Consider the following 12,951-nt stretch of genomic DNA (forward strand, 5'->3'; position numbering starts at 1 on the left):
CGCAATATTGTATACTTATGATATTTTGTAACCAAAAATAATAAAATAAATTAATTATTAATACAAATGGAATGTCTTCTTCCTCTGTGCGAGTTCCAATTGGGATTGCTGTCCTGCTGCTGCGGAGTCCGTGGTTCGCTCCGTCGAACAGTGCGTTATAGCATGGGGAATTCAAAAGTGAGGGGAAATGTTGGCAGCAGTGCTGGGCAGGTGCTTGTGACATGCGTCAGGGTGGGCTGAGAAAATTTTCTTTGCACTTTCCCATTTGTGTGCATTTAAATGGGCAGTGAGGAGCAGTAGTTCACAAGGAGTGCAGCATTCCGGAGGCCAGAGGTCAGGTGATCACATCGCATGCTTAAGGAGACACCATGGGGAGTCTGTGGACGGGAATCCGGCGCTTCTTCCACTGGGGCCCATTGACGGCGATGGGTAAGTGGTAGAAAAGCAATATCATCAGTGAGTCAGCTCGAGTCGCGAGACTCCCTCTCTATTGCCTAATGTGTCCTTATCTTCTGCCCACGTTCCGATGGCTGTCCCGTGGCGAGGGCGCACGAGAGTGCGGCAGGCAGTCTCTGCCGAGAGGGACTGGCTGAAATGGGGGCCTGGCGTGTGCGCGCAGTGTTTTGGTAAATGGCAATTAATTTAAAGAAAACAATTCGTGGTAATGTACCGAGGGACCTGTTGCTCTCGCCGAGGAGATAAGCATCGTCCAAGTCATCCGCGTAGAACTCGTGAAAAAGCCACCCCTCTTCCGCATGGGAATTAGGGTCGAGCGCCGCCTTGACCGTTTCTGCACACTTCCGACGATATTTGCATGCCTGAAATTGCCAGAGCGCAGCGACTAATGGGATGGATTTCGGATATCCTCAAATCCTGCAATCCAATTCAGATCAATTTGCATGTGATTATCCACTGAAGGAATGTTCATAAAAAAAACGTGCAGTTCAGCGAAATTTATTCGCACTGCATGTGAGAATATTACATAGTTGAAAAGCCCTTGGGAAAATTTTGGTGGAATTTCCACATCAATCTCAATCAACTTGCATAAGGATGAATTCAATACTCTCTCTCTCTCTGTTCAGGATTAGAAGGTATTTAAAGTGGAACTCTTTTAAGTATTTCATGATAATTGAATAAGGGTAGTTAAGATTGAAAAATTACCATTTCGTGTGTGAGAAAAAATCGTGCTAAGTGCATTTATATTCTTGACAAAAGTGGTGTAAAAACGTCATGGTGGAACATAAATTTTATTGATGTTTTATGCATTAGGAAAATCAAGACCATTTGTAGGGATTCGCCTGCAAATGAGAAATGCGTGTAAAATAAATTAATTACAAACGCGATATTGTCTGTGAACACACGCATCAGATTTTCCTCGTCTGTTGACATTAGAGCCTTTATGCTGTTCTTACATGAAATGAGCCGAGCACTGAGCAAATACAATTTCATTTTCCTATTTTGTGTGTGTGAAAATACAGCCCCCGCCTTATTTATGCAAAGTAATTCAAAAAGGTGTTTTCTGCTGATTTTTTCCATTGATTTTTCGTCCCACTACTGTCTGCAGTTTATCACCTTCTAATTTGGCAATAAAACGCCCGTGTTTTGCTTTTCTCTGCCCAGACACGTGAGAGGGTGTGGCAATGTTGTAACACGTCCAGAGCCATGGAAAATAAAGAATTCTTTATGACAATGCTCGTGTCCTATCATGGGGAAAATCTCCCAGTAAGTGTGTGCCCTTTCTTTATGTCCAAACAGAATTTACAAGCGATTAAAACTACACCGAAGGAATATGGCTTTTGTGCCCAGCGGACGACAATCTCACTTGTAATCTTGCTTCCATAAAGGCGCGCTCGTTGTGAGTGGACTTCAGTAGGGAATATAAGGAGCCATTATTCGCGTTCAAACCGAAAAAAGTCCACTTTTCCTAATTTATTAATCATATTTTGGTGAATGACAAAATTCAATTTCCGACAGAACATTATAAAAAAACGTGTGGGTTGGAGTGTGTTATTCTTTCTTTGCCTTCTAACAGAGGAGGATAAATATTCATGAGTTTCCAGTTCATTAATATTAACTACGCAATTTTCGGATATGTTTTTTTGCCCTATATATCGGAGAGCATTTGTGTGGATTCGCAGTGAAATCGCGGGCAAAGAGTGTTAGCTGGTGGAAATTTTGTGGGCAAATGAGAGGCAAATTGAGCAGAAAGACGCAAAAGAGCAGTCCTTCGACATACAGTGCCCAATTTTCTAACTTCAAGTGCATGGCATTTCCTCTGGACTTTTCTCAATTATTTTCTCCCTCTAAATATGTGCCTCGTGATTTCTGCCCTCTGTCATTTTCCCCTCTTTATTGCCATTTATATTTGCTCTACGTACTAATATTCAGATTGCGTGTGCCTGAAAGGGAAATTCCTCAGAAAAATATAGACACGAACACAGTTATAAAGGCTAATAGAGTCTTTCAGCGAAGAAATCTATGCATGATATTCCCGCCTTTTCTGCTCCTTCTGCCCCAGCAATCCCATAAATATTTGTGAAAAATGAGGCAATTGGTGTGAAAACATAAATGATTTTAAAAGTTTTTATTTTCTCCTTCACACCAGGCATCATAAAAGTAATTTCTTTCGTTACACTCTACATGAACGCCATGTGGTGGCCGCCCAACTTGACAATCGGTGGTTTGGTAATTAGCATCGAGTGCCCTTTTCACGCCAGCACACGTTCCTCACTCATTGGAATATCGTTTTGCAGGTCAATCAGACCATTTTCCTCATGCTCTCGTCCCTCACGGTCTTCAACTTCGTGATGTCGTCAGTTACGGGCCCGGGATTCGTGCCGCTCGGCTGGCGTCCCAAGGACAACAAGATCCAGGATGAGCTGCAGTTCTGCACAGTTTGCCAAGGCTTCAAGGTTCCGCGATCTCATCACTGTCGCAGATGTTCCAGGTGCTCCATGAAGGTGACAAAATGACAGAATTCTCTCTCCATTCACAAGCTTAACTCTAATCACTCGTTGTTCTATGTTTCAGATGGATCATCATTGCCGTAAGTTAACATTCATGTAAATACTTTGAGGCCTAATAATTTGACCCTAAATGAAATTTTTCGTCTAATTAAGCGTGGATCAACAATTGCGTCGGATGGGCGAATCACGCGTATTTCTGTTACTTCTTGGGCTTCGCTGTGATCGGCTGTCTTCACGCCACTGCTCTTCTCAGCGGAGCTCTATACCGTGGTCTCAATCGGCATTGGTACATAATGCACGGCCGTGAGAGTCTGGCCACGGTTCACCTCACCATGTGGACGCTTGTGCTGTGTGTCTTCAGCTTGGGCCTCTCCATTGGCGTGGTGATCGCCGTGGGCATGCTTCTGGGATTCCAGGTGCGCGCCATCGTTCGCAATCGCACTGGGATCGAGGATTGGATTGTGGAGAAGGCCAAATACCGCCGCGAAGGCACAGATGAGACCTTCCGCTTCCCCTACGACTTGGGTGTGCAGCAGAACGTCGCCCAGGTGGTGAGCTGGTCGTGCGAGCCCGTCGGTGACGGAATTGTGTGGGAGGTGGCGGAAGGGTGTGACCAGTATTCGCTGACGAGGGAGCAGTTGGCACAGAAGGCGGACAAGAGGGCGCGCACGAGACGATACAGCATCGTGAAGAGGGCCACGGGCAGTTGGGTGCCTCTCTGGTCGCAGGGCATTTGCGTCTCTGTCCAGCCACCGTGCACAGATGAACCACGAATTGAATTGGATGTTGGGGACATCGTAAACGTGACACGATGGCGGAAGTGAGTATGAAATGGAAAAGAGATCTTGCAAAGTTTGTCTAATGTTTGTCTCTCTCGACCAGATACTGGCTCTTTGGCGAAAAGGCCAACTCGACGAGGAAATCTGGAAAGGAGAGCAGTGAGAAGGCCATCCGGGGATGGTTCCCAAGGCGTTGCGCCATGGAATTGGTGGAGAGTGAAGACAATATCGAGACGTACATTAGCAAGAAGAGCAAATAGCGGCAATGATGACCCCAAAGAGACTTTCATGAGCATTTTTCACTTATTCACGCAGATCAGGGACATAGTGTTACCTCTCAGGAGTCACACACTCTCATGTACACTGTATTACGGCAATTCATTCGACACGATCAATGCAGAAATAAAAAAATGTTGCATTGCGAAATTGCAAATTGTTTTCAAATGGCACTTATGCAGGATTTAACATTTATTCTTCGGTGTTTTTTTTTTATTGAAAACTTCATACAAATTTGTACGTAAAAATGCATTTCCATTGTAGATTTTCTTATTATGTAAATTGTAAAGGAAGGCACCCAATCTATTTATTTAAATACGGTAAAAATGTACAAATGCTACTCAATTTCTACCTATGTAATTTGCCAAAACCATCAATCCGTTTCTACCAGTGCGCTTATTCTTTGCGTGAACTGTTTTATACTATAACCGCGATTTGGTACCTCGCTAATCGTAATTCTTCCCTTTTTTATTGAGCGGCATAAAAAGAAAATTGCCGATTCGTATAATGTAATTTCTTCATTTCAGTTGCATTTCCTTAATTTATTGCTAATTGAATATTTTAATTCCAAGCACGGAAAAGAAATCAATAAAACCTAAAGACATATTCAGAGCACAACAAGACGTAAGAGGTAAATTTACCTTAGATAGACTTGATTATTGGCTTGCTATGCGGAATATTCGTATCTCCTTGAAGAGCCTTTCTCTGGAGGTTCTGAAATATTCAAAGTGTGTAATTGGAAAGTGCATTTATAAGTGAGGTGCATTGTGCTTCGCAGAAATTTACCTTATTGAACATCAATTGAATCATCTTAATGTTCTCTTTGTAGGTTTTTGTCTTCTGCAACTCCCTCTTTCGCACTTGCTCCTCCAGATTGTTGTACTTTCGCCTCGTTCTCTGCTTGTAGACAACAGAAGAGTTGCTCTTGGGTGAGTGTCGCTGCGGCTCTGAAACCAAGACGGGGAGAGAAGGTTGAGTGGGTGTGCCATGGAGGACAAGAGGGGTGTGATTTACTTAATAGTGAATGTAATTTGTGCATAGGAAGAGTTTTGGCTTTCAGCAACTTTTCCCTCTCATCATTTCTCCTGTGTCGCTCTTGCCTCTGTAATTCAATTTGATTTTTCCTTTCATTGGCACTACAGAGAAACTCCGGCCGATTCTCCTCCAAGTACTCCTTCACGTGCTTCACTCTGCTGACCGCCCCTCTGTCCAGTGTTATTATGTAGGCAATTGATTCGAGTTTCGTCTGCTGTTGCCTATTCATCACTGCATTATTGATACGGCCAATTGAATCATACGTCTGCGTTTGGGCGCTTTTCAAGGTGCTCTTTGTCGCCCTGGTGCCGGATGGGAGGTCTCGAGAGTCGGACGAGAGGCTGGAGAAGGTTGTTGAGTGAGGTGTGATGGCATTTTTAGTTTTTGATGCCACTTTTCCCTGATAATTCAATTCCACAGGCTCAGAGTAGTACTTCCCACTTGAGACACTGGACACATTGTTGCTGTTCGGGATGTCGCCTCGGCCTTCCGTTGATCTGTCGGAAGGAGTCTTGAGCTTCGAGCGATTCTTCACAAATTGCTTCATATTGCAGTGAGAATTCCAGGACGAGGCTCCAGTAAGCGAAAGAATAGACTCGCCATCATTCTGCGTCGAATCTCTGAGGCCGAAACTTGGATCATCCACTACTGTAGCTTTCTTCGACCGCTCTTCCACAATCATCTTCTTGATTTCATTGAGATGCTGAATCTCCTGGTCGATTCGCAAGAGTTGCAACTCTTTAGCCAGACTCTCCTTCGATATTCCCTCGCCATTTCCGTTTACGCTGTACTTTGCTGAAGACTTGGCTGAAGATTTCCTTGAAACCTTCGAGTCGTCGTTCTTATCAGATAAATGGGATTTCAGGGAACTTTCCGATACTGGTTGAGATTGCGCCATAATCTTAGGAGGTTCGTACTCGCCAGTAGAGTGAGTCAAAGGCTTGAGCCACTCCTTGAGGAACTCAGATTTCTGGTACTCATCAACGTAGAATTTTCGTGAGTGCTGTGAATTCGATTGGCCTGAAGTGTTTGTTGAAATGTCACTTCTTGTGTTTGAAAGACTCTTCCTGTAATTCTTCTCCAGCTTCTCGAAGATCTTCTTCACCAATTCCTTCTTCGTGCCCGATGAGATTGATTTGGAGTCCAGTAAGAGGGAAATCAAGGATGTGGCCTTGTGAAGGCTTCGCTGGAAATCATCTCCATCAGTCTTTGATGAGGCCAGATAATTAGAGATGTGCGCTTTTAATTCCTCTCCTGTACTATTTCTGCTCACGGCGCTGCGAATTGAAGATGACGGAGAAATATTCTCCTTATTCTTCTGCACTTTCACTAACGCTGGAGCGAAAAACTCAAAACTTCCTCGAGTCTCTTGCAAATCAGTGAGTTCTCTGGGCGTTTGTTCATCTGAATTCTGCTCCTGCAGTGCAGATTTCTCCGCTTGGACAGATTTGCTGAGGAATTCCTTATCTATTGTTTGAGATGATTTCTCTTCGACTGGCTGACGAAGTGGAGTACTCTGGACAAAACTGCCTTCGTTGAAGTTGATCTTCGTGATGGCTTTCTGGGGTTTCTCTCTCTTCTCCTGCTCATTGCTTTCCTTCTTCTTGACACCAGCAAGATTTGGCGACAGGAGAATCAGAGGATGATTGAGTTGCAGTCCTCTCTCAGTGAAGAACTTCATCAGTGCCGCCTTCTCTTGGGCATTCATTTGTGCCTCTGTCAAGCTGCAGTACTCATAGCCAATATCCGCCAAGGAGTCCCATTCGAGGCGCTGTTTATTGGAAATAACACTGCTCGTGGGTGACGTGGAAACGGGCTGTTTTCTCTCCAATGGCATCTCTCGAGCTGGCATGCTCTCAATTGGCTGATGACTGGTGCTGGGCAGAGCCTCAGTCTGCTGCCTGGCATCCACTGTTTGAGGGGGATTCAGTGGGTTCAATGGAATGGTAATGTTGACATTGGAATCGATAACGAACTGATATTTTCCCTTCCTTCGACCAGATTCTGGCTCCTTCTCTTTGGCCGTTTTCACTTCTTCGTCCTCGGGAGGCTTTTCCTGGTCACGACCCTCACTGTCTGACTGAGCCTTCTGCTCCGCAAGATTGTGGATCACATTGAGATTCTCCAAGGATTTGGTCAGTTGGCTCACGTATTTATTTGTAGCCACGGAGAGACTTCCCTCGCTGGAGGACTTCGAGCGCGCTGGCTTGAGATACCTCTCCAAATTCCTGTTCCGCCCATACTGCAAGTAGTAATTGAGAATCTGGGTGCTCAGTGGATACTTTTCCTTGTCCAGAGGGCAGTGGTGGCTCATCTCTCTTTTCCAGGAAGAAAAAAACGCGCACTCAAGGAATTTGTTTACACTGTGACATTTAAACTTTTGTTTAGGGTTGACCGACGCAACCCTTTTATGGCACATTTAAATTATTTTAATTGGTCAACGGTCGTCGAACAGTCGTGATGTGGAGTCGTATAACAGATTTTATGGATACCGCGCCCGCAGAAGGGGGCGGTCTGCCGGGTTCAGATTCGTCTGGCAACTCTGACAAGATCGCCATTCGACTCCAGTGCGTTGTCTTACGCGTCTCGTGTCTTCCCAGACTGAAAAAAAGTTGTCCGGAAAACCAGGGAAAACAACTGTTTTCCGTGCATTTTCTCACCTTCCGATCACCCGTCGACATTCAGTGATTGATCAATTTGCTGTTTTGATAGTTCTCTTGGGAATATATCTGAATAATCAGCGGAAAATTGGGTGATCGCGTTGGCGACCTGATGAAAAAATCGCATTATCGATGATTCGCTGTGATTCACTGTCCTCCAAGTAGTGACACTGTTATCTAGTCTGTGACTATAAATATCGTATGATAAGGTTGAATAGAAGATGACAGAAGGCGTGATAAAGAAAAATCATCAGTGATTCCGTGGAAAAGCCATTTGTGGTAGAAAAAATCTTGTTTTGCACTGCCACCGTGTTTGCATCTTCAATTAAATCGCCAGTGTCCGGCTCGATAGTGGTGCAAAAAAGTGTGAGAAAAGAGTGTCAATCATGTTAAAGAGCAGATCATTTGAGGAAAAAACGAACTTGACGACGCTCCTGTCGACCCAGCAGTTGCCAATAATTGATTTGGCACACATGGGTGAGTATGCGAGACACTCCGATGGCTTTAATTTGATCGATCGCCGCAATCAAGATCATCACATGATTGCGCGGTCGCGACCCGCACTGACAAGGGCAGCGCCAGGAACTGCCCCCGTGCCAATGCCATGATCTCACCCATGAGCGCCCCACGAGCATCGCGCCTCCCGACGCTCTCGGACACAGTGACGCGGGGAATTCTCGGCATTGCTGAGATAACACTCTAAATTAGAATTACACACACCCTTGGTCAAGTGGCCGAGAAATGAAGTGTGATTAGACGAGATCGTAAACCACAGAGATTGCTTTGTTTGAGATCAGGAACTGAACAGTAAATTGACGAGCAAGCGTTTTTAGAAGATGTTACAAAACCACGTTTTGTTGTAGCAGTGATTACTTAAGTAAGAATGATCAAATTATCTGTACGCTTCTCTACGTGAATTTAAATGGAAATTTCCGCTCTAAATACTTGACTTTTTGCCGAAATATTCATTCTAAAAATACTCCTTATAATCGTGGGCATTATAATTCTCTAACACCTCAAAGAACCTTCTATTTATATCCTTATGTCTTAGCACAATTCTCTGTGAATTTAGTTACTTATTGGAAATAATCCCTGTCAACAAGTTTCTTTCCAAATACCGTGTCAGTAATACAACCTGTAGCCGGATTTACCAGAAAGATCTGCATTTAGAGATCCATTTAATTGAATATCAGCTTAATACAACATTGGTTAGCAATAAAATTCTCACTGAGTCACTGTTTGTGCAATTTTATTCTGTAGATGTAGATTTCACGATATTTGAAGTCATTTCCAGTGTGAATGTTTTCGCACGGGTTCCATATCTGGGGAGTGTCACCAATCTTGGGTAGTTGTCTGATGAGAAAAGAAGCTTCAATGTAAACATGACGTCTGAACATGAAAAATAGCGAAATTGTATTGAAAGGATTGAAAGTGAAAAAGATAATGTGCTTTATTTGTAGATTATGGAAGTGGAGAAAAATTACAATCATTTAATTTGTCTTATCATTGAGAGAATGTCGTCACTTGCTTCATTCCATTACACATGGCTACAAAAAGTATAACTTCACACATAAATAGTGGATTGAAAAGAATGTTTTGATTTAAATTCAACACGCGTATTGTTGACTAATTGAGATACACTTGTCTATCAATAAACAATAATTGTTATTGCAAAGCCTAATTGCAGCTTTACGTTAATGTAAATTGGTTTTAATCGAGTGATGGATGTGACGAGTGTTTTCAGGAGCAAATGCGATTTATATAATGTGGTTGTTTATTATAGGAATATATTTTTCTGGGAGATATTTCACGGTGGGAAAAAAATTGATGGATATCTTGCGGGTACAAAAGAATATGATAAGATATATACTTGAATTGAAGCATTCAAATTCAAACCATTCTCTTTTACTCTATGTGAAATCCTCCATAAATATTTACAGAGGATATTTCGCAATCAATCAACTCGTGATTCCTGAGCTGAACGACAAATTAAACGGTCGAATGGATTTTGATTATCGATTGGACTATCTTTACTTTGTACCTATATTTTGCAAAGTGTACCTATAATATTTCAAAAGCTGCGCACAAAAAAAATCTGCAATAGAATTCCTACAATTCGCTTTTCACACGAAATTCTATTCTGCTGAATTTTTTATCTGTAATAATAATCAGTTAATGCGTCACTGTGTTATTCCCAATTCTCTCATATATCAATTAATTCGCTTTTGTATGCCTTTCTCCGCACAAAAGTATAGTTAATTGTTTGAATTTCAATGGATAATGTTGAGCAATTACTCAAATGCCTTCCTTGGCGATTCAATCTGACCCACAGGCATTGAGGAGGTTCCAGTTAAATCGGTGGTGAACCGTGTTGCAAATCAACTTCACAAAGCTATGTCGGAGCGAGGCCTGGCCGTGCTGGTGAATCATGGGATAGCCGAGGAGAAGGTGAGAGAGTGCTTTTCCTCTTTCTGATAATAATGATTCTGCAATTAGTGGTATTTGAGGTATTCTATTTCAATTAAATGTGCCATTGCAGTTGAATACGGCATGGAAGTATTTGGACACGTTTTGTGAGTTACCGGCAGACATTAAGGATGTTTACTTGCGGAAGCGGGACGGTGGCAATCATGGATATGTGAAGCCGGGTCAGGAGAAGTTTAATGGGAAGAAAAAGGAGCTGAGGCATGCCTTCAATATTTGCATGCTGAGCGGTGCATCGCTCCCTGAGGACCCACTGCCGGGCTTCAGGGATCACATTGCTGATCTCACGAAGGACTTCCGCAATTTATCTTCACTGCTCCTGCAGGCACTGGCCGTGGCGCTCGGTGAGTGGGAAAATTAGTCGCATTAGTCAGTACTTGGGCACAATGCAGAGTGTATTTAGATTAGAGATACGAAGAGTGGAAAATTTATGATTGGGATACAATTTGATTTTCACGTGATTCCTATTTATCTTGTAAAATATGGCAAGCAAAAAACAAACAAACCTTTCAATCCATCCAAATACTCCTTCGCCATCGTACAAATGGGAGATTGAGAGTTATTTTTATTGCGAACATTGGGAAAATCCTCATGGATTTTCTTTTGCAGAGCTGCCAATGAACTATTTCCTGGAGAGACATGCCCACATGCTGTCTGGGACGAATGAGAATGAGACAACATTGCGACTGCTGTACTACCCGCCAGTCGTGGAGGACGACAATAAATGTGAATTGGTGAAGGGGAATGTGAGCTATCAGTATCAAAAATGCGCCAGTGATCAGCTAAATCTTGAGAGTCTGACTGATAAGAATGACGTGGACGAGGGTGATGATAAAGATGATGCCAGTGGCTTGGAGAAGCATCGCGGATTCACTCGATGCGGTGCACATTGCGATTATGGCACATTTACCCTCCTGGCGCAAGATTCCGAAGGTGGACTCGAATGCAAATTGCCACAGACGGAGCGTTGGCAGCGCGTTGGTCATTTACCTGGATCCATTCTTATCAACACTGGGGAATTGCTGAGCATGTGGACCGAGAATAAGTATCCGGCTTTGGTATGTCGCCCCATTAATATGAAGCGGGAAATTATTCATGCCGAAAATATCCCTTATGGCTAACCATATGTTCTCTCTCTCTCTCTATCTGTGCAGCCCCATCGTGTTGTTGTGCCCGACAGTGTGTACTGTCGCACAAAAGGGAGACACTCAATGGCCTTCTTCTGCCACCCAGACAATTCCACCGTCATCGCTCCCATTGAATCGAAAATTTTACAGCCGATCGATTCTGAGGAGGACTTGCAGAAGAAGAAGAAAAAGAAGAACATGTAAATTTTCCTCTCCATTCCCACATATAATAACCATCGCCCAATTTGGCAGCATTATTAATCCGTCTTTCCACTTTCAGACTCATCACCGCCTATCAAGTGGTCCAGAACAAGTTTAAGCAAACTTACAGTGCCTGAGAACCAATTTGCGCTACTTTCACGAACTCCTTCGCGATGCATCAGCGCCGGCATTGTATTAGGTATGCGGCCAAATTAGATTTACAATATAACACTCGATGGGAGGTCGTGAAAGGCAGAGTATCTCTCGGAAGTTTGGGAGAATTTATCCATCCAGTTCTATGCAGAATCATTCGTGAGTATCACCGCCGAATAATACTCCAACTGTGCAGGCAAAGTCGGGAGAGTGCTTGCGAAATCCCTTCCTTGCAGCAATTCATGCGATTATTGGTACTTTTATAAATCTTATTACACTTATTTTACTACTCCTCCATGTAGAGAATGAGAAAAAACGTATGTACTTGAATGCGTTGAGAGATGTAATGCTATGTACTTAGTTTACACTTAATATATGACTTTAGTGTACTGCTCACGTGATTTACTTGGCCCTTTGCGGAAATATCATCAGTGTTGCTGTTGAAACAATTTTTGCGAGGATTTGGTTGATAATTACCCCCAAAAAAATGTTATCGAGTTGCGTCGCTCCACTGAAATGAGGCTTCCAGAGTTTAAAATTCTATTAACACCTGCGTCACGAATAATTAACGCATTAAGACAGATCACAAGTCAGATTAACGGCATCAGTGATCAGGAAAATTAATCTAAAAGGTGTAATAGTGCAGAGAATTTGCGCACTCTTCGAATAAGGATTGAAACAATTTACACTTCAGTAATGTTTTATTAATAATGGGTTATCTTAGAAACGAACGCATGGGATTTCAACTTACCCATCATCGATGCAGTCTGAAAAAATGTTCTTTGGAATTACAAAAAAAAACCATTGATTATTTTGATAGTTACTAATATACCTAATTAAACACATTCACGATTGAATATTTTAGAGTTAACATCAGTGTTTTTTTTCCACGTTACATGATTAGGAAGTCATCAATAAATTGAGACTTTAAGTATACAAGACAAGATTAAGGGAATATTTATCTAATGCGAATAATTTATCTAGTTGAAAAATCGTTTCATACAAAATCTTTTTTTTTTCTTTTTGAAATATTCTCAATGGTATAAAATTTATCTAGTCATGAAGCTCTTCCTGATTCATCAATGTATACTTTTTTTGTGAGAGTTTATCGTTCAAGAAAAATCCCTTCAACAAATTGATTTCGCTCACGCTATTGATTGAAAAATTTCAATACCAAATTCTTTGAATAACTCTGCTGCAATTCTTTATTGTTGTTTAAATGTTCTCCGACTAATTGAGAAACTCCCGGATATTTGAGCCATGGTTTTAT

At 42.4% G+C, this 12,951-nt stretch overlaps 3 protein-coding genes across 3 annotated transcripts; 2 read left to right on the plus strand and 1 right to left on the minus strand.

Annotated features, from left to right (window-relative positions):
• The first annotated feature begins 170 nt into the window (after window positions 1–170).
• LOC132259381 (palmitoyltransferase ZDHHC6) lies at window positions 171–4,144 on the plus strand. Its single transcript, XM_059756995.1, has 6 exons — window positions 171–429; window positions 2,606–2,685; window positions 2,754–2,960; window positions 3,031–3,046; window positions 3,120–3,786; window positions 3,849–4,144. Exons 1-6 carry the CDS (start codon window positions 369–371, stop codon window positions 4,003–4,005), a joined length of 1,188 nt encoding a protein of 395 aa, XP_059612978.1. The 5' UTR covers window positions 171–368; the 3' UTR covers window positions 4,006–4,144.
• A 507-nt stretch (window positions 4,145–4,651) lies between these two features.
• LOC132259373 (centrosome-associated protein Alms1a-like) lies at window positions 4,652–7,510 on the minus strand. Its single transcript, XM_059756981.1, has 3 exons — window positions 5,036–7,510; window positions 4,808–4,968; window positions 4,652–4,735 (listed from the first exon to the last, which is right to left on the minus strand). Exons 1-3 carry the CDS (start codon window positions 7,473–7,475, stop codon window positions 4,664–4,666), a joined length of 2,673 nt encoding a protein of 890 aa, XP_059612964.1. The 5' UTR covers window positions 7,476–7,510; the 3' UTR covers window positions 4,652–4,663.
• Window positions 7,511–7,626: 116 nt separating this feature from the next.
• On the plus strand, window positions 7,627–12,064 carry LOC132261041 (uncharacterized). The gene is made up of 6 exons (XM_059759590.1): window positions 7,627–8,193; window positions 10,049–10,164; window positions 10,256–10,544; window positions 10,810–11,258; window positions 11,355–11,527; window positions 11,608–12,064. Exons 1-6 carry the CDS (start codon window positions 8,103–8,105, stop codon window positions 11,663–11,665), a joined length of 1,176 nt encoding a protein of 391 aa, XP_059615573.1. The 5' UTR covers window positions 7,627–8,102; the 3' UTR covers window positions 11,666–12,064.
• The last annotated feature ends 887 nt before the right edge of the window (window positions 12,065–12,951 follow it).

The sequence above is a fragment of the Phlebotomus argentipes genome, unplaced genomic scaffold (assembly GCF_947086385.1).
Source record: "Phlebotomus argentipes unplaced genomic scaffold, Phlebotomus argentipes genome assembly contig_6, whole genome shotgun sequence".
In the NCBI taxonomy this organism is placed as follows: domain Eukaryota; kingdom Metazoa; phylum Arthropoda; class Insecta; order Diptera; family Psychodidae; genus Phlebotomus; species Phlebotomus argentipes.